General features: G+C 37.8%; 1 protein-coding gene across 1 annotated transcript; it reads left to right on the top strand.

Moving 5' to 3' along the window:
• The first annotated feature begins 2,285 nt into the window (after positions 1 to 2,285).
• Positions 2,286 to 20,266, top strand: LOC140244521 (BPTF-associated chromatin complex component 1-like). Its single transcript, XM_072324147.1, has 6 exons — positions 2,286 to 2,387; positions 6,418 to 6,512; positions 8,379 to 8,480; positions 10,035 to 10,210; positions 10,748 to 10,861; positions 19,067 to 20,266. Exons 1-6 carry the CDS (start codon positions 2,370 to 2,372, stop codon positions 19,132 to 19,134), a joined length of 573 nt encoding a protein of 190 aa, XP_072180248.1. The 5' UTR covers positions 2,286 to 2,369; the 3' UTR covers positions 19,135 to 20,266.
• The last annotated feature ends 668 nt before the right edge of the window (positions 20,267 to 20,934 follow it).

The following is a 20,934-nucleotide window of genomic DNA, read 5'->3' as shown; positions in this document are numbered from 1 at the left end:
TAATGATCTGCAAACCAGGGAGGTGGCACCTCCCTTGCCAAACTCATTAATGTTATATATGAACAAATGCGGACCTATGATAGACTGCCTTGAGGTAGGCTACATCAAAGTAGATTCCTTTAAAATGTGACTTATGATCATTAAAAAAAGCCCCAACAAGATAGGGCCTATTGTTTTCTGTTGGTGAGGTGTATAGGACCCTGACCCACTCCAAGGCTTTCCCACGTTTTCCAAGCACGTAATGGGAAAGTGCTGCACAATATAAAATATAATGACGGTGTCGGAAGCCGAATCAGGGAAATTTTCCATCAGATAAGGGCTTATCTATAGGCCTAGTAGTGCCACTTACGACTTTATTATTTTAATGAAGGTCATCCAGCAAGACATGGACGATAGAACAGTGTGCATCAAAGTATGATAATAATAAAAAAAAACAGTTCTTGTACCTGAATAACATTCTTTTTTGATTTTCGAACTGTCGAAAGGCGCGTGTATTAGTATTGTAATCTTTTTAACCATCCTTCGTAGTTTTGTATAACCTTGGTAAATTTCATGTAATAGTATGTTTCGGAATTTAATACTAGGGCCTATGTTAGGGAGGCATTACAGATTTTGTGGATGCACTTATAAATAATCAGAAGGATTGGTGCCAATTAGATGCAAGCAATAACCAAAACACCACTTAGGCATCCTGATACTGATGCACGATGACAATAATAATCTCATCATGACCCGCGCTTTTCATATTCTTAACACACAGGGGCAGATGATCCGTGAATTCCGGAAATGGGGGGGGGGGGGGGGGGGGGCCAGGGGGAGGGTAAAATAAACAAAAAATAATAATAAAGGGGAGGGGGACGTTCGGTGCGCCCTCCCCACCTCCCATCCGCCACCGATACAGATGCAATATACATTGTGTAATAATCATCTTTTGTCCGTATAGGAGCACAATCAGATGATATTTATAATACGCAGGCCCATGAACTGAGAGAGAGAGAAAAAAAAAATGTTTACTCTAAATTACGGGGAGAATATAGTTTGTTGGGAGAAGCTTCAACACAGGGCCTATGGGACAGTGCCAAAGTGGTGCATGTAGTAGTCTTGGCGCGGACTCCTTTACGACCAACAAGGGTTTGTGCCTGCAAACTAAGGAGAGTAGGGCCTCCTCTAACCAAACTTATAAAAGTTTATGTTGTTAGATTTTTAGAGTTCAATGATATTATTGTTAGATTTGATTTCAGCTATTTTACTTAATTCATAAGCAGGGAGATATTTTTCTCTTGTTTTAATCAAAATTGCATTCACCCCATTTTTTCCCCGTTTCTTCGTTTTTGTTTGGTTTTTTGTTTGTTTGTTTGTTTGTTTGTTTTTTTGACTGCGGAATTTGAGCACTGGTCGGCTCACGACATCCAAATGAACCACCTGACCAGTGCATTTTGTAGGGAACGTATGGAACGCAGAAAGAGGAACACTTCGTTTTACAGTACGATGCCCTTGTACTAGTAATGGTCACACAAAGAGATTTTTCTCCTACCCACCACAGTCACTGGGGAAAATCTCTTTGTGGTCACCGTACTGTAGCTCCTGTTGTTTAAGTTAGAATGAATATCATTACTATAGTACCGTAATGAGATAATATGATGGCCTATATTAAAAGAAATGAAATATAAAAAAAAAAAGAGAATGAAAAGATACGCCCTACAATATGATACTAGGTCAATACACTGGTATTCTATGACTCTCGAAAAAAAGATAAGAAAGAAAGACTATAGGTCTAGTAACCCGTCTTATAGAGCTGCAACAAGTGTTCCAGCTTGAAACGGAAGGCAAGTGGAAAGATAATGAAAATTTATACAAATCATAAATCATGTGTTCTTGATGTTGTTGTTTTTGATGTGTAAGGGACGACTTCGGCCTTTTCCTTTTTTTTTTATTTACTTTTTACCGCTTCTTCAAACCTGAAAGTCGACTGTGAATTCTTTTTTTTTTTTTTTAATAGAGTAGTGTGTTCTTGAGGAGCATGTTAGGCCTACACTAAAACAAATAGTCTTGTGAACCTACATTATCCATTACTTGTTACAATAACTGATGTTAGTGCCTATTTGATTGTTTTATATTTTCCTTTCTTTAAAGAACATAAATAGGCCTATACTGTTATATTGCATTTTTTCTCTGGGCTCGAACACTCAGGAACACTGCTGCATGCGCCTACATCCTAAATGCGAGCACCACATCGGCATCCCATACTTTCAATGCCTGCAATGCATGTGTGCAATCCGATCCTACCTACAGCCTAAGCGGCCGTGCGTTGCTTTCAACATTTTTCGAGCGACCCGTGCTGTGGATCAACAAACCAGGCCAGATAAACAATGAGTTCGGCTGGAAAGGTAGAGTACAATCGTGTGGTAGTATATTTGCCGGTTCAACCTGGCCGTAACATGATATATGTATCTTAGTTATCGGATTCCTATGCTGTTTTTACGCCTAAGTAATGTAAATTGAATACCATGGCCCATCCATTGATTGTCTGTGTCCAGCTTTTTTTCGTGTTAGGAGTATTATGTTGAAAGGCGATGGCGTATCCGGTCACATAGCCCGACCAGACGCCGTGCGCTAGCGCTACAGCCTACACTTGTGAAGTTGTGTACAGCGACAGGGCTGTGTATAGTTACCGGTCACAGTACATAGATTTTCTAATACATGTCAAATTGTAGGAGGAGAGTAGATCGTATCACCGGACGTTTTTTTTCGTGGCTTTAATTTGAATTCCGTACTCAGAGGATGAAATTTCGGCCAAAAATAACACCACTTAGATTCTATTCACCGTTCACAGACTCCTGGGGCCCGTTGCATAAAAGCTAACCTTACAATTATGGTAACTTTGCCATCCAATGGTAACTTCCATGGAATTCTTGATTCTGATTGGCTGTTGAGTATTGTTGCCATGGTAGTTACCATTGGATGGCAAAGTTACCATAATTGTAACTTTTATGCAACGGGCCCCTGGAAATTACAAATTCAGCCAACTTATAACGTTAATTATGTCAATTGTTCTGTTCGCTCCAGTTTTTTAACGTTAGAAAATATGCCTCAAACATAGCCCTCTAAAAAAGTTGTCTTTTTGCGCGGTGCAAAATCGCATTGTATTACTATTAGGCCATCATCACGACATCAGGCGTACCGGACACGATTTTCGCAATGAAATAATCGACATCTTTCGCACCTAACTGTTAATCCTTGCACCACACTAGGGAGCTGCACGCGTGGGTGACGAGTTGCGGGCCCCTTTTAGCGCACAACTATCCGCATCGTTCGCGTTTGAGGGCGATAGCTACAAATTTCTGAGAATTTTCACAGAATTTCAGTCACGAAATGTGATTCAAACATACCGTACATGAATTTTTAAATATTAACTACATAAGTATTGTATGACGAGGTGCGTATGACGAGGTGCAGGTCACTCGACTATAAATTTGAGGTAAAATGTAAATTTCTTTGTGTTTTTACATTTTTATGTCATGTTTTTTGCGATTTCGGTCCTCACAAAGTTCTGTAAGGCTATCTACAAAGTCTCGCGCGTACAGAATGTCATTAGTACGCATAAATGTGCGTGTCTGGTAGTGGTAATAATATAATAGGTACCGGTACATGTAATACCATGGCGTCTGGTAATACCATGCCTGTAAAATACTAGCATGGTGATATCTGCGTGTTCAGGAGTCGGATTTGTATAAAAGTGGGTACAGCGTGTATGGTGTAGGTCCTACTGTTTTTTTTAATGGTAATTTCTAAATGGGGGCTTCAAGTAAATCTGATCTGTGTACAGTTAGCATCAATTTATCCTCACAAGCAAGAGTAACTAATAAAATGCACTGACCTTGGCTTGGGTCCTTGACCGAATTGAAGATCAGTCTGTTAGATCGGACAGTTAGATTTCCAGAGTAAAACCCCCAATTTTTGGCCGTCCTCCAACATCCGGACACTTATCACTTATCACAAGCCAGCATGAACACGACTGTCGCAACACACGCATATCACATCGTTTCACATAGTGGCACACTCGTTCACCACTGCCCTGGAAAGTGCCCGAGTCACCTCCAAAAATCCATCTAAAAATTTTGCCGTCGAAAACGCAGAATCGCCGCAACTTTTCCAAAGCGCATGCGAATTAGGTCTAGGTTCCGTGTAAAGAATTGGGGTCGTCGAAAAAGCGCTGAAAATGAAAAAATTACGGCGTTCTGTTGAGAGCTTTTTCGCTTATCACAAGCTCAGAGTGTGATGGTATCCTCAAAAACACAAAAGAAAAACAAAATCTCCGCACGTGCCGATGCAGTGAATAAATGTACAGGGGCTGAATGCAAGTGCGGAGTCCCCAAAATTCGGACATGAACGGACAACGTCCCTGATGCAACCTTGCGCTAACAAGGTATAGCACACGCTCATTTTTCAGTGGCCTTGTATGCATATTGACACTGTGCGCGTGTCCAAATTTTGGAGAGGCTGTCCGAATTTTGGGGAATTGACAAGGTAATAATATTTGGGGATTCTGTGAAATTTTATGATACATGTATTTAACAAAATCAATATTGGGAAAAAGTAGGTTGATATATTTAACATATAATTTTGCAGAGTGTTATTTGAGTTGCACAAATATTGCAAAAAAAAACTTAAGTGTCCGAAAATTGGGGGTTTTACTGTAGTAGTTCTACAATTGTAGGAGTGATGTAGATCTCTACGTGTAGACACTATTTACTGCCGTTGGTCGTCACGGATATGTTCCGCAGAGATAGCATCTGCGTCTGGCTTCACAGATCCCTACCTACAGAGTTATTAAATTACCTGAATTACTTATGCAATCCTGAGCCTGAGATGTTCAATATGATGTGTCCACGGGATGGTCGGTTTAAATATGCAATGTGGATCAAATATGTATGTTTCTGTTTCGATTCTTCAGTGATCATTGAGCTTGGACTTGAAGCCGTTAAATTAAAGGACAAGTTCACCTTCATAAACATAAGAATTGAGAGAATGCAGCAATATTAGTAGAACACAATAGTGAAAGTTTGAGGAAAATTGGACAATCAATGCAAAAGTTATGAATTTTTAAAATTTTTGTGTTGGAACTGCTGGATGAGGAGACTACTAAGGCTCGTGATGTCATATGAGTACAACAGTATTAAGAAAATGTAAAGAAAATTCAACATATTTTCACTTTTTTCGCATAATAAAAGAGCACTTGACTTGCCTCTTTCTAAAGGCAATGGGAATAATATTACCCATAACATATGTCAGTAACGAGTCAAGGGAATGTGTACTTTTTTCAAAAGATGAAATTTTGTGAAATTCTCTTTATATTTTCCTTATATTGTTGTAGGCATGTGACATCATACACTGCAGTAGTCTTCTCATCCAGCGGTGACTGTGCACACAAAAACTTCAAAAATTCATAACTTTTGAACGGATTGTCCGATTTTCCTCACACTTTCAATAATGTGTTCTACAAATATTGCTACATTCTCTGAATCCTTATGTTAATGAAGGTGAACTTGTCCTTTAATAACTGATGTTGCCTCGACAGCTTTGGCACAAAGGCTATTCCAAGTAAAATCTATTTAACACTGTAGTGTTACTACAGTTGTACTTTCTGACTGATACTGATAGTGAAAGAGTTTAACCTTTTTACTACAAGCGTGTAGTTTGACTCCTTCCTTTATACAACTTAAACTTATGACCGCGTGTAACTTGATCATTGATAACAAAGAGAACAGCTGGATCAAAGTCTTCCATTTCATGCAAAATCTTGACCACTTGATTCATATCTGAATGTTCATGTCGGTACTCTGTCTAGGGATGGAATCCCCAAGTACTGGAGTCTCTCAGAATATGACAACGATTTAACATCACTAAGGCCATAACCAATTAAAAGTGCTTTTGTTCTTCTTTGGAAGCCCCCCCCCCCCCCCCCCAATATGGCCACCATAAGTTACAGTGCAGTGCTCTGAGTGAAGTTGAATTCATCTATAGAAAACCTACATACACTGTAGGTCTACCCTTCTAAAAACCAGTAGGCCGACAACATATGACCTGTAAATTATCTGTATCTGACTTTGTTGCATTGACTTCATTAGTTTTTGTATTAGGCCTAATGTTAGGATACTATCATTGTATGTTTATCATCAGGGGTCGCACTTAACTTTTCTTTTAACTAGCCAGGCGGACTACTTAGAATCAATTTTAACACTGAAGCAATATTTTGGCTAGCCAGACGGACTAGTAACTTCAGAATTTTATGATTTATAGCTAGTCCGACGTGATTTTGGGTGGCCAATGGCCAGCGGACCATCGCCAATTTCAAACCCTGATCATCTATCTAATATTATGTAACAAAGTTGTTTTATGATATTCTGATGTACATAGGTTGGTGAGATATTCTCGGCGGCCGGGGCAGCATTCAGCCAGCTGGGAGAACTGACCATGCAGCTGTATCCGTCCTCTGACCAGGCTCCAATGAGGTACGTCCAGCTATATAGTATGTGACGTAGACTGTTGTTCTCCTGCAGCGTACATGTACATGTAGTGTCCCATGCTTGCCGAGGAACACACTGGGTGACTTCAAGTTCGTTCGGTGCAAGTTCTTGCGCTGGTGTTACCTTCTAAACATCCTCCTAACATTTTACAATTTACCCTTTGCTGTAGTATAGCAAGTCGCCCATAATTTGACCATAACACCATCCAAAATTTGACTGCCTGCTGCGTCAGTACATGTACAAACTTATGCTTTTGCGCACAGTCAAATTTTGGCGCGGAAGGTAGTACCTTGGTGTACATGTGGGTGCCAATAATAGGTCTAATGTTGCATAAGATTTAACAACGGAGCACAAGCTCCATCACCCAAGGCCAGATTGGTGAAAGCGAAACACATTGCTGATCATAATTAATTATACCCAACACTAGGTCACTTGACTCACTCATGTTATCTTTACACAGCTTTTTTTCTTTTTTTTTAATGTTAGTGTGCTTGATCGTGCAGGAATTGTATGGCCAAAAATGTAATTGCACTTGGTTGAGATCAAATGTTAAAAGATGCAGCCGTGAATGCTTTGCGTCTGATTCTAGACGTAAGTGATTTGATTTTTTAACATCTCCAAAATACGACCTCAATTTTGCTCCCCAGCATACATTGTAGAATGATAGGCCGATGTCTAACACTGACTACAGTTTTCTTGTACATATCCTACTTCCTACTGGTGACTATTGCATAGTAATAGCGTTTTTAAGCTAGTCTCGAACAAAGAGCAACACTAACACTTACTTTAAAATGAGGAATGTTCGCGTGCATTTTAATTTCGCGAATTTCGCGAGCGCCAAGATTCGCAAAATTAACATGCACGCGAAAGCTTTTGGCTGCACTATATGCAGTGAATGTCAGTAGCAGTTCGCGAATATATCATGTTTTACAGTATTGTATTGTCAATAACACCTACACCAAACTTGAAATGACAAATTTGATAATCCCTGGGGCTGATGTTAGCCAATAGAGAAAAAGCACTGAAATCGCCAACAAGAACAGCAGAGCTTGGATCAGCAGTTGACAGTTAGCACTCGGCCGAATACTATTTACTGGAATTATGTCATAATTTTTTAAAAGTCAACCTGCCAACAGCAACTGGCATCACGTTTGGGGTTGCTGCTGGTGCTAGAGTTTTGAGATAGCACTAGCAGCAGCACCAGCACTGAACTTGAAATCATACATTGTCGACTGACAGCATGCTGTGTTCACCAATTGACATATCAGAATCCATTGTCGATGATACATAGCGTACTTTGAAAGGCCCAGGCTTTACAGCTTTTTTTATTGTATACTGCTTAGAATGACACCCCCCCCCCCACCAAAAATGATAGTAATAATAATAACAATAAAACAGAACTGAGTACAATTATATCCAAAGAGGTGGTGAGGTAGAGCTGTTGTAAATCAGGCCCAAGCAAAAAATATCTGAAGTGGTACTGATCTGTATAAGTACCTGAAAAAGGGGCCCACATTTTTGCAGATAACCATCATTTCATGACATACATGGATATCAAACCCTTCACAATAAATATTTTGCATTCTTAATATAGAGTGTATTAGATCAATGTGAAATTTGAAATCTGTTCAGATTCTTGATTTTGATCAAATTTTGAAAAATTAGATTCATTTTCATGTTATTCCACATTTATGGTTGGTATTGCCTTAGTAGTATTGTCCGGATTAGATGAGTAAACTTGGCAACAATGTGCATATGTGCATAGTCTATGCTTTTGTTTTACCAGTATGTTTTGTTTTACCTGTCCTTTGTGTGTGTGTGTGTGTGTCTTCTCTTTTTTTTATCTTTTAGTGGGAAATGGACAGATGATGAAGTGGAGATGCTGCGCACAGCCATCAAGAAATTTGGGGATGACCTTCAGAAGATCAGTGATGTGATCAAGACGAGGACAGTGTAAGTTCAATTTAGTTTTTTCAGCATTTCAGCATTTGACACTTAATGCATAGCAACAGGTTTATAAAAGGCTCACAAAACATTGAGTGGATTACAACTGATTCATATGAATTTTAAAAGTCTCTTTTATTCGACAATATTTATTTCAAATTTTATTTGATTTAGACAAGGCTTTAAAGGGGATGGCTAGTAACCGATCAGTGGGAATCAGTGGGAATGCTGAGGGATGATTGTTCCAATCCTTGTGGGATTCATTTAAGAGTACATTATATATCTACTGTTGTGTGAAAACTATTTGCTTTTTATAGAACGGTCTCATATTCAAGTAATGTGCAGATTAATGCCCCGTCACTGACCAGGGCCCTATTTTATGAAGAGTTATAATTGATTATATAGTTGATTTCGATTGTAAGTCTATGGCAGGATGTGTGGTAAGGAAATTTATAATCGACTATATCTTTTGATAAAACAGGGCCCAGGCACGCTAACCTGGAAACATTAAACTGCACATTACTTGAATATGAGACCATTCTGAAGCAAATAATTTTCACACAACAATAGATATATAAATGTACTCTTAAATGAATCCCACAAGGAATGGAACAATCATCCTCCAGCATTCCCACTGATTCCCACTGATCAGTTACTAGCCATCCCCTTTAAGATTAGCATCATTTTACAAAATATTTAATAATGATGTACAGAAAATGACTGGAACACTATTTGAAAGGTATGGTGTGTCTCTACCATTCACAGCGAAGATATGGTGCAGAGTGTGTACAATTCAAATCTATCATGCACGCCTGTGCAAAATACTTTGCATGTGCACACATGCCAAAAGTGCAAGAATGCATGTGCACTTGCACAATGCAAATTTGACCTTGTTAGTATACTGGCAAGGGATGTTGGTGTCTTGCGGTTCTTTTTCTACTCTTTTTCTGACTTTCCCTTTTTGAAGTGCTCTACAATGTATTTCCTCATCCATTCGTTGGTATTTAGTAAGCATTTTATGATGACAGGAGGTAGAGCCTGATAAACCAAGTTGCTATGTGTCCAAGCAGACTTTGATTCAGTGCATTATTGTTTCAAATTATTTTTCTATCCTACCTTTCGTATTGATTTAGCTTGATTTCACCTCTTTGTCATTTATGTCTCCAAGAGAAGCCAAATCTGAAGTTGCATACTTGTTCAAAATCAGCAGTTGCGATCTTAAAAGTTTCATTTGCAGAGGGAGACAAATTGACGAAAATTTACATCTCAACAGAAATATTGTTCGACATTCTCAGTGCTTTTTTTTTGTTTCTCTTGTAAGCCATGGCAATGTATTCCACTCTGTAATGGAGTAAGCATCTCACCAACGACATTGATAATTAACCATTCAATTTGAATAGTGAGAGCAGTGCCGGATATCCAGGTATGATCCAGTTTTTCTTTAATATTTTACTGCCATTCATTCCTCATATCCGTTGTGTTTTTCGGTGCAATCTTCAAAATCTTCGATGCCTCTGCCCTCATTTGATGATATCCATAACTCCATATATTTTTTTTTTTCAGGTCTCAGATCCGTGCGGCGATCAAGAGAAAGTCATTGGACGGCCAGGGGAAGAAATCGGGAGACAAGGCAGATGGAGGAGACAAGCACCGAGATCCTTCCACTGATCTGCTCCTTACCAGTCCCTCCGCCCAGCGTTCTTCGAAAGAAGAACCACCAGCCAAGAAACAGAAGCATGGTGAGGGAAAAAATCATGATAATTTACCTAATTTAATTATTATTATTTTGAATAGTAGTGGTAGTAGTAGTAGTAGTAGTAGTAGTAGTAGTAGTAGTTGTAGTAGTAGTAGTAGTAATAGTATAGAAGTAGTAGTATTGGTAGTAGTAGTAGTAGTAGTAGTAGTAGTAGTAGTAGTAGTAGTAATAGTAGTAGTAGTAGGAGTAATAGTAGTAGTAATAATAGAAGTAGTAGTAGTAGTAGTAGTAATAGTAGTAGTAATAATAGAAGTAGTAGTAGTGGTTAGTAGTAGTGGTGGTATTAGTAGTAGAAGTAGTGTAGTACTGTAGTAGTAGTATAACCATTACCAGTGATGTGATTATCACTTCCACAACCATCATCATCAATATTATTTTTCATGCATATTCATGCAGACAATAGCTATGATCGGCCTGAGCAGTGCTGTTGCATTCATAATTTCAGGTTCGCAGATTTTTTTTTTTTTAATGGTAGAAAAGTTATATTCTTCAATGAATTTCACATTTTCCCATTTTCCAGCTCAAGAAACGCCGAATGATTCTTTAGTTGACATCGAGGGTATTGAGGACAGCACAGCCTCACCATCTAAGAAACTGGGCCTGGATAACATTCAACCAGCAACTGCAGTTGGAGGTAAAATATGAATGACTCTTTGTGTTTGTTTTTCTTCTGCATGTGTTCCTGTTGCCATGGAGACAGATGCTATGACACACATTTTATCACTAATAACCCAATCTGAGAAAAAAAAGGTGGTTGCTGCTTAATTGTAGGGGGCCTGTCATTATTTTCTTCATGTGCATGCAAAAACCTCTTCACTGAAAATAAATCTAATTCTGTGCATGCCTTTTCGTATATGGAAATGGTTGCTCTTGGCAACTGAATACCTTGCCCAACATAGCAACAGCTAATGTAAGCAAACTAACACTTGTTCAGCAAATATCCCATTGGAACAGGGGATGCCATGGGGGATGATTACAAATGCAAATGATGGCATTGATATATTCTGGGCCCTGTCTTATGAAGAGTTAAAGTTGTTTATATAGTTGATTTCAATTGTAAGTCTATGGCAGCCTGTGTGGTAAGGAAATTTAAAATCGATTTTATCTTTTGATAAAACGGGGCCCTGATCAATTACATTTAACAGGTATGTCTGAATTTAGAAATGATGCAGGCTTTCTCACATAATACAGTAACCAAGTTTATGTGTATGGCACATATTGGGGAGGGGGCAAAATGGAGTAATTCATTTAATCTCCTCAGGTATTTTCATGTCTTTTGTTGAACAAAACTGAAAAGAAAACAACAACAACAACAACAATACATACATTGTAACTTGCACCACACCACACACATACACATATGCATACAACACTCTCAACCTCAAAACATGACACAGAATCATTTTCTGTGTGATTTATAATGTACCTTCAAAGGAGCAATCATAAGCCATCATTTTTTAATAAGTTTTTTGCCTCCATTTTATGATGCAACACTACAGAATAGTGTATGGAAAGCTAATTGAGCCTTGCCCTTTTGGCTGATAATGTGTTTGAATATACTCATATCATTATAACATTTGCAAACTCTGTATGTACCTCAGTTCTTCGCATTGCGTGATAGCAAGCCTTGTGGCCACTCCGAGATTCGCATTTTGTGACATCACTGACTCGGCAGAGTTGAGAGATTCTGAGTCATCAATATGAGGAGATCTTTATCCATTGGTCTGCGTTTATTTTGCAATCTGTGAAGCACCAGCAGAAATTAGCTTGGCCCCCACGATTGTTTTGTTTATTACTTTGATATCCATTACGTGAAGGACTCTTGAATAAAATCCTGACTCGGATAGGGTTGCCGTGTCATTCATACTCTGTCCGTTTGAGAACGCCAAAGAGTATCGAGTGACCCTCTTCAGTAACTCAGCCCCCACCCTTTGTTTCATTTTAATTTGTTTCTGTTTTTTTTTTTTTTGTATTAAAGGGGCATTCAGACGATTTTCATAAATTCACATCGTGCAGTTCATAAATCGACAGCTCCATGTATAGATTTGTGGAATTTATTGTGATCCTTGAGCAGAGAAACCAATAGTTTGAAGAACCCTAAACAAATTGCACTGAACAATGTTGACATGTTTCAGAAATGTAGCAGTATAATTCCATTACAATACCGCTTGCTCAATAAGTTCTCCTGTGTATGATCTATGCATGCCTTCTTCTTTTGTTCTGCTGCCTTGAGCCCCACCTCATGCATTCTTGGTGAGGCTGCCATGTCATCATCCCTAATATCCTCAATATAACTAATTTATGCTTGTTTAAATGTAAAAGTCTGAAAATCAGCCGGAGGTCTCCTTTAAAGTAGCCCTGCACCAGATTTTGTACATGTTATTGATAGATCTTCCATAATGAATCCTTGGCCATGCCTACTTACCGACATTGTAACTACCTACCTACCAGTAAATTGTGAGGAGTGGAGCTACTTGTGCACAGCATTTGGGAGGAAGCAACCGACCCACTTTGTTCTGCTTCCGACATTCTGCAGATGGCCTCTTGATAGGAGAGTGTCCATCGCCAAGTCTCAGAGTAGATGTATCGCAGGACTTGAAATGCACGTCCAGATCCTTTTTAAGTTGGCTTTGATATGAAATAGGAGAAGAAACAGACTAGGAGAACTGTAGAGGTTTCACCAAAATCAGATCAATAGTATGAGAGTTTATAGGACTTTGGTGTTGTATGTGTTTGCACAACACAAGTCCAACCACATAGGCAAGTTGAAGAAGGTCAAATCTCAGTGACTTGTAACAAAAGTTCATCAATTTCTGCTTGTTGACATGAAATCAATACAAATCAATATTAAAGGGATTGTATAGTTTTGGTTGAGATGGGAATTTAGGTTTCCAACCTTTTTGTGAGATAATGAGAAAAAAATATATATACCATCCCTTTAAGAATATGTTATATCCTTTGCATCGAAGTATTATTGTCTTGCAATAACCACGGAATAGTGACAGCTCATTGGTAGGGGAAGGATGTGGACGAAGAAGAATTATGAACCCAAAATATGATTTCTCATGTATGATTTTGCACAAACCAGTCGGAGTAGTTGTGAGGTGATGACATCATCTTTTGCAATTTACACATGTGGTTGTGACCAGTATGGCTGTTCATTGAAAACATGTGAAAACTTTAAACTTTAATATCCTTCTCAGTTTGTTTTGTTTTGTTATGCCTTCGCCATGAAGTGGTGCCGGAGGCATTATGTTTTCTGGTTGTCCGTCTGTCCGTCCGTCCGTAATGAATTTTGTGGACAAGGTAACTATCAAAACCTGTTGAGGTATCCTAATGAAACTTGGCATGTATGTGTATTAGGGGGTGAAGTTGTGCCTAGCAACTTTTGGGTGCACATGCTCAATGTCAAAGGTCAAAAGGTCAAAGTCAAATACATAAAATTACACTATTTCCACCATATCTATGCAATGCCTGAAGATATTTTCTTGAAACCTAGTGTATACATGTATTACCCAATTAAGATTCTCTGCTGAAAGTTTAGGTCATGAGGGCAAAAGTCAAAGGTCAGAAAGTCAAGTAAAAACATTTAAAACTTCTTTTTTTTTCTCTGTACCTTTGAAAATTGTTCAAGATATCTTCATGGAACATAGTATATACATGTACTGACTGGCAGTGATTATCTAGAGAATGTAGGGTTCAGGGGTCAAAGGTCAGGGGTCAAAGGTCAAGTGCAACACTTCAAAATTTTACTATTTCCCTCATGTTTATGCAGTGCCAGCAGGATTTTTTTTTTTTTTTACACTTGATGTATGCCTGTGTAACCTAATGGAAATTCTTTGGAAAGTTTTTCTTTTTCTTCTTCTTTTTTTTTTGCCTCAAAGGTCAAAGATCAAGTGAAAGTGCTGAACTAAATTTTTCCTCCATATCTCGGAAGTGGCTCAAGTTATCTTGAAACTTACTACATATTTATGCATGTTCTCCCTGGAAGTGATTATCTTTTGAATTTTAGGGTCAAAGGCTGATGAAAATGGGAACAATTTACTATTCAATACAGAAATTGCACTTTTTCTCCATACCGGTACCTTGAAAATTACTCAATGCATAAATATATGAATGGGTCAAAGTCAAGTTAAAGTCCTTAAATCCCCAAATACATGCTCTCCTATTCATCCAATTAAACCTAGGTCAAGGAAGGTGAACATTCAACACATTTGTGACAAACTTGTCATTTAAAAATTTTGCCAATTTTGTGAAAATGTAATCACACATTGTCCACATGTACTATCTAGACCTATTAGGAGAATCATGCAGTATGGCGGAGGCACACCAGTCGCCATAGCGACATTTCTAGTTTTTGTTTTGTTTTGTTTTTGTTTGTTCTGTTGGGGTTTTTTTTTGGGGGGGGGGTTCTGCTATGATGAAAGTTTTATCATTCTGTTTGTAGTGCAATGGACTCCCGTTATAAGGAAGTCCTTGGGACTTACAGTTTTCTTTTGTTACATCGAAATTTTGTTATAACCGAACAAATAAACAATAAAAATACATAGAGTGGATAATGTTGCGGCCTGAATTTTTACCTCATTGTAACCGGAATTTCGTTACAACCTTGTTTGATATAACGGGAGTACACTGTATATCAATCTGCTTACTGAACTTAACGACAAAAATGGTGTGGAATAACACCCGAAAGATGCCTCACGAGACAGGTGATTGACTGACATGCTATTCTGTGAGATTTTTTAATGTGGCCCAATCAATTTGGAAATAAATAATAAATAAATAAATAAATAAATAAATGAATAAATAAATAAATAAATAAATGAATAAAAACATTAATTAATTAATCAATTAATAGAATGAAAGATAAATAAATAGATTAATGAATAAATATATATATATATATGTATATATATATTATATATATATATATATATATATATATATATATATATATATATATATATAAGTAAGTAAATATATAAATGGGAAGCTGTGAGTTGGTATTCTGCTCTCCCCACTCAAATTTTGATAATGATCTCACAGTAAGCCATCAAGGTGACATTGAAAGCCAGTCCCCCCCCCCCACCCAACCTGCCTGACTAAATCTTTTGATAGTACGTCGACAGAACTGCAGACACAAACTTAGATGTGTACTCTCCGTTCTGTGTGGGAATACTCGACAGCACGGCACATTTGCTATCGCAAAGTCTTAGTAAGCAAATAATCAACATTGGTGAAGGTGATGGGACAAACTATCACTTCCGAGGCGATCTGGATGTAGCTATCTTTCCGAAGTGCAGCCGAGGAAAGATAGCGTACATTGTACACATTCAGATCGCCGAGGAAGTGATAGTTTGTCTCATTGCCTGAAACTGAAAGTTGATTATTTACTTTATATTCCACATATAGGGTCCTAGAAATTCCCATTTTATTCCACATCTGAAACCGTTTTAGCTGTCTCTAGGTATCCTTAGGGCTACATAGTTTACTTACAGTACTTTAGACGTGTGCATGTATTTATGCGCGCGGCACCAAAGTGAAAGTGCGTTGCACTGTGGACTATCAAGTGACTTCTAGTTGAATGATAGTCCACAGTGCAACGCACTTTTATTTCGCGCGTACTCATCTCGCGTTAGGACTGTGTGGACTGAAGAGATCAGCAAAACAAAAGGGACTATCAACATAGAGTGTAACAAACTTTTCTTCTCAGGTGATGTGATGGGCAAAACTATGCTTTATCACGTGATCAGCTCTTGACCAATCCTATAGCAAGATTCTTAGTATGTGGAATATAATATTTCATAACACACTCTGTCCACTCTGAGCTGTGCTCGTCTTTCAACCTCACCCTTGGACCGTGAATGGTTTTGCTGAATGTGCATGCAGCATGCTTCAGATTAATGCCCCATGTCTTGTGTTATCTGATACCACTTTAATACAATTATGTTCTGCAGCATGTGTCAGACATGGTGCATTGTGTATTTATTCACGTATTGAAATGCCACTACTCGTTCAAGTCAACATGATAAGATTGACACCGTTGATATAATTGATTTAAAAATAAATCAAGCAAATGGAATAATAAAAAAAAAAAAACAGTTTCATTCAAGATTATACACGCAATGAGGAAGTCGTGGATGTGCAACCTATGCACATTGTGAGATGATTACCCTGGTACACCATTGCTTCATCTAATTTGCATAACATGGTTTCAGTCAGTATTATTTCATTAACCGTCTTAATGTATGTCTAACTGAAACTGCTTCAGTTCCGTTTGTATGATTTCCCTCTCGTCTATCTGTTAGAGGGAAATTCCATCCTGATATTACGTTGCTTTGTATAAAAACAGAAATTTCAAAATCAGGGAAATTTTAGAGAGACAAAAATAATCTGTCACATTAAAGGGACTGTACAGTACTGGTTGAGGTGGGGAGGATTCATGTTTTGAACATTCCTAAGTGAGATAATGAAAAGCCTCTTATGAAATATGAAAGAGCATGTAATTTTAAGAAGGATTCTACGTTTATTTGATGAAAATTGGTTTTCAAATGGCTGAGATATCCCAAAAAGTGCTAATAATAAAAGGCGACATGCCACAACTTTATTAGGATCTCTTTGTTTCACCTTGTTTTTGGATATCTCAGCCATTTTAAAACCGATTTTCATCGAATAAACTTTTGATACCCCTTAGAACTGCATGCTCTTTAACATCTCATAGAGTGGTTTCTGAATATCTCGCAAAACGTTAAAAGCTAAATCCTCACCTTGACCAGAACTGTACACACCCTTTAAAAAAAAAAAGTTATGAATTTTACAAATTTTGAGAGTAAGACAAAGTGGCAAGGTTTTGTCATGTAGGTTATTGAGCAGCTCTCCATTTGGTTTGTACGCAAAAGTTCACCAACTCTCATTCATCACCGTGAGAAAAATTTTCTTCAAACTTCTTCGTGGTATATATGATTAGAATAATATGTGACCCGCTACAACAAAAGGATCCTAAAGTCGCTGACGAGTGAGCCGAGAAAATCGAGTTTGAAGTCAGATCACCAAAATCTGTCAAAACGTTCGGATTTCTGTTTTTACATAATTTTGTAGTCTAATGTATCTTCTATCATCTGCCGAAATTTCGAAGCTAAATGATCAAAGGAAAGGCCTGAAAATAGCATTTTTCTGGGCCATGCTTGGCTCGCCCGTCAGCGACTTTAGGATCCTTTTGTTGTAGCGGGTGACATATGTTTTATGTGTCCTCCTTAATTGATTAGTTCTCTCTGTTTCCAAAATATTTTAGAAAAATTCAGAAATAAGTAATATTTTGTGTGTTTTTATACAAGGCAATATGATATATGGATGGATCTTTCCCACTCAAGTCAGCACGAGCAGAAAGTGATAATGAACTTCAGTGTCCTTAAGATCATTACTGAGAATGCCACTGACATCTAATACAGTGTGGCAGTTCTGTTACAGTAGCAGGATTAAGTTGTAAATTGCCAAAGTTGCCATTGTAAGCCACCATGCCAGTCACTCATCTGCAGGTACTTTTTCTTTCACTTCAGTGATAAAAAGTCTGCAGACATGTTCCAAATTCCAATCGTTATCAAGAAGAATAACATTGAAGTACCACTTGATGATGACATCATAACATGACATAGTGTATAATTGTTTGTGTAAGTGTTTAATAATGATAACAGAACATGAAATTTTGTCCCTCAATGAAATTAAAAATGAAACATATGATTTGATTAAAATTACTTCTCTTCTCTCTTTCTTTCTTGTTCATCCCAATGTTTTCTAAACACCTTCCCGTTGGCGTACTCCATCCACCTTTAACCTCTGACCTTCACCATCACCTTCACTCATTCGCTGAGCACACTTTTTTTTTTTCTGATATGCCACGCCCTCCTACTGTTCGCTGTGCCTGTTGTTTTTTGTTTTATTTTCATTTTGTCTTTATACCTCTCTGCATTAATTTTCTTCTTACACTTTCTTCATTGTGTGTTTGCAGTTAACCACAAACAACCAGCCCAACTGCTCTAGCATGTGTATGAATGGCTGTCAGTTTATCCCTGTTGAGACATTATTCCTGTGCCCCCCCCCCCATCCCTTTTTGAAGAAAATATGGTCATTTCTGCAGAACTGCCAGCTATGATACTTAATGAGATTTATTTAAAGTATTCTTTGTTTTATCATTCAAAAACAAGAAAATCTTTTGATATCTTTTTGATGGAGTTTATAATTTAGCATGCTTAATATGTGCAAGTTTAAAAAAAAAAATGCACAAATTAAAAAAAAAAATCCTTGTCGTATGCTTCTTTTTTTTTGCTCGTGTCGTGCAAAGCATTTTTGTTTTCTGCAAAGATTTAGAGCTATATTTATGACCAGTTGCGCTTGGCACATTCTCTTTCTCTCTTTTACACACACACACACTTTTTCTTTCAAAAGCAACTGTAGACCCTTCTGAACATGACTATGAATCTTCTTTTGCAATTTATCAAAGTTTTTTGTGTTGTTGTTGTTGTTAGCCAGACCACTCAAAGACACTCAACCTCCCCATCCATCAATGAAAAAAAAGGAGAACACACAACGATATCAGATATACTCTAATAATGTTCAAATTGGATGAAAAATGTGAATGAATATGTACACATGATGGTTCTTCTGAAGCAAATTCCCCTACCCTCCTCATTTTTTTTTTTTTTTTTGTTAATGCAACAACCCTTCTGAATAGTTTTGCTTTATTAGTTATTTTTCGTAGTAGCTACCTCCTGAGCACAGTGCTTTAGAAGTTTTCTTCATTTGTCGCTTTGCCGCCCTCTCTTGTTCATCCCCTCCTCTCCAGTCGACGTCAGGCTCGAGGTCAACAATATCGCATCAACCCCGTCAGAAGTGGATGATTTGCAGCGGTGAGATGTCCGTGCAGTTCGTTTCCTCGACGACCAGTGGAAGAGGGGGAGGCGCCCGTTGTTGAGGAATAGGGATGAGAAAAGGTTCTTTTTTTGGGGGGGGGGGGGAGGAAGAGGGTGGAAGGGGAGAGGTATAATGTAAACAGCAAATTGAAGTTGCCACAATTATTATTATTTTTACAAAACATTTTTTTTTTATAACCTGACTTGCCACTTTAATACTTTTATAAAAATCAGAGACATTACTGCATTGAAACCTGCTAAATATCGGTAATGCAAGTTGGTTTATGAATGAGACACCTGGTAGTGCTAACATTGTTACACAATCAAGAGTTTGAAATATGCTAATGGTATGCTGTAGATTTGATAAGCTGCACACATCATATTGCAAATCATTGAACATTGTGATTTTATTGTTGCAGCTTGAGTAGTTACATGATTCTTTTCATGGGTTTTGATTTTTATTCTATGGTGCTGTTTTATTGTTCCCGTACATAATGTGTCTCATCTTTTGATAATGGATGGTTTTGGAAATCTGCAGGGTGATTTTTTTTTTTTTTTTTTTTTTTTTATACACCAGGGTCCCGTTTCATAAAACTTGTTATCTGTAACAACTGCCACATATCTATGACAAATTTGTGCTCAGCCAATCAGATGCAAGGATTTTGATAGCTTATAGCAATTAGCGTAACTTGTTTTTAATGACAAGTTTTATGAAATGGGGCCCAGGAGAGATAGGCCCAAGCAAGGTTGAAAGTATACAGTCTACCTTGTACCTTAATTCATCTGCGATTCCACCTTTGATAACACATCTCTTCTGCAAAATGTAGTTTGCTGAATATTAAAGTGGTTATCTGATCTCCAAGAAACGTGTAGATTGACAGATCGAATGCATTGTCAAGAGCTCTGAGCACAGCAGGACGAAATGAGAATAAATCATGACAAACAACAAAAGACGAAGCAAGCTGAGATGTGGTTACGGCACTGTCCTCATGACAAGCCATCCCCTCCCTCCCCCCCCCCCCCACCCCCACAATTGAATGGATGAATTTTAGCACTGTTTGTATATATCATTCATTGATACTGGTGTGGCTGTAAATACATGTAAATCTCAATGTATAGTGTGTAAATAAATTTTCCAGTAAAAAAAAAAAAAAAAAAAAAGAATGTTCTTGCCTCTTCTTTATTGGCTGATCATCAATCTATGATGGGATGAGAAAACGAATATGCAGAGAATACTGTACTGTAAAAGTGGAAATTTGCACCGTGGAAATTTTCGCGTATTTCGTGCGACCAGGAATTAGCGTAGAATGCTCCTCTTCTGAAATCGTCACCAACACTGGACCACCTCAAACAAAATTTGAAGACCTACTACGCTATTATTTTGATATCCCTATATATGCACTGGACTTGTACTGTCGCTGCCTGGTAATTTGTATATATTTTATCTCCTATGGCGACCAGGGATGACATCTCATAGCACTTTGTATCCAGTGGAAAAGACGCTCCAAAAATATCAATTATTATTGTCATTATCAATGCGCAAAAGCACACAAATATTTTTGCTTGCTTACATGTACCAAGATGTAATGTATTGATTCCGCAGAATTAAAAAACATGCAAAATTCATCTTACTCGGCCGAGCACAGAAAATTACTCGCGCGAAAATATCCACTTTTACAGTTACAATGACAACACAAATTATCTGAAGCGTCTTCCTTTCTTTCTGATAAAAGGTTTGGTTTTTTCTTTTTTCTTTTGTCATCTTTAACTCTTTTGTATTTAGTTGAAATAACATACAAAA

This window comes from Diadema setosum, chromosome 21, assembly GCF_964275005.1.
Source record: "Diadema setosum chromosome 21, eeDiaSeto1, whole genome shotgun sequence".
Lineage (NCBI taxonomy): Eukaryota > Metazoa > Echinodermata > Echinoidea > Diadematoida > Diadematidae > Diadema > Diadema setosum.
Note: the sequence above shows the minus strand (reverse complement) of the source record. Positions and strands in the feature narration are given on the sequence as shown.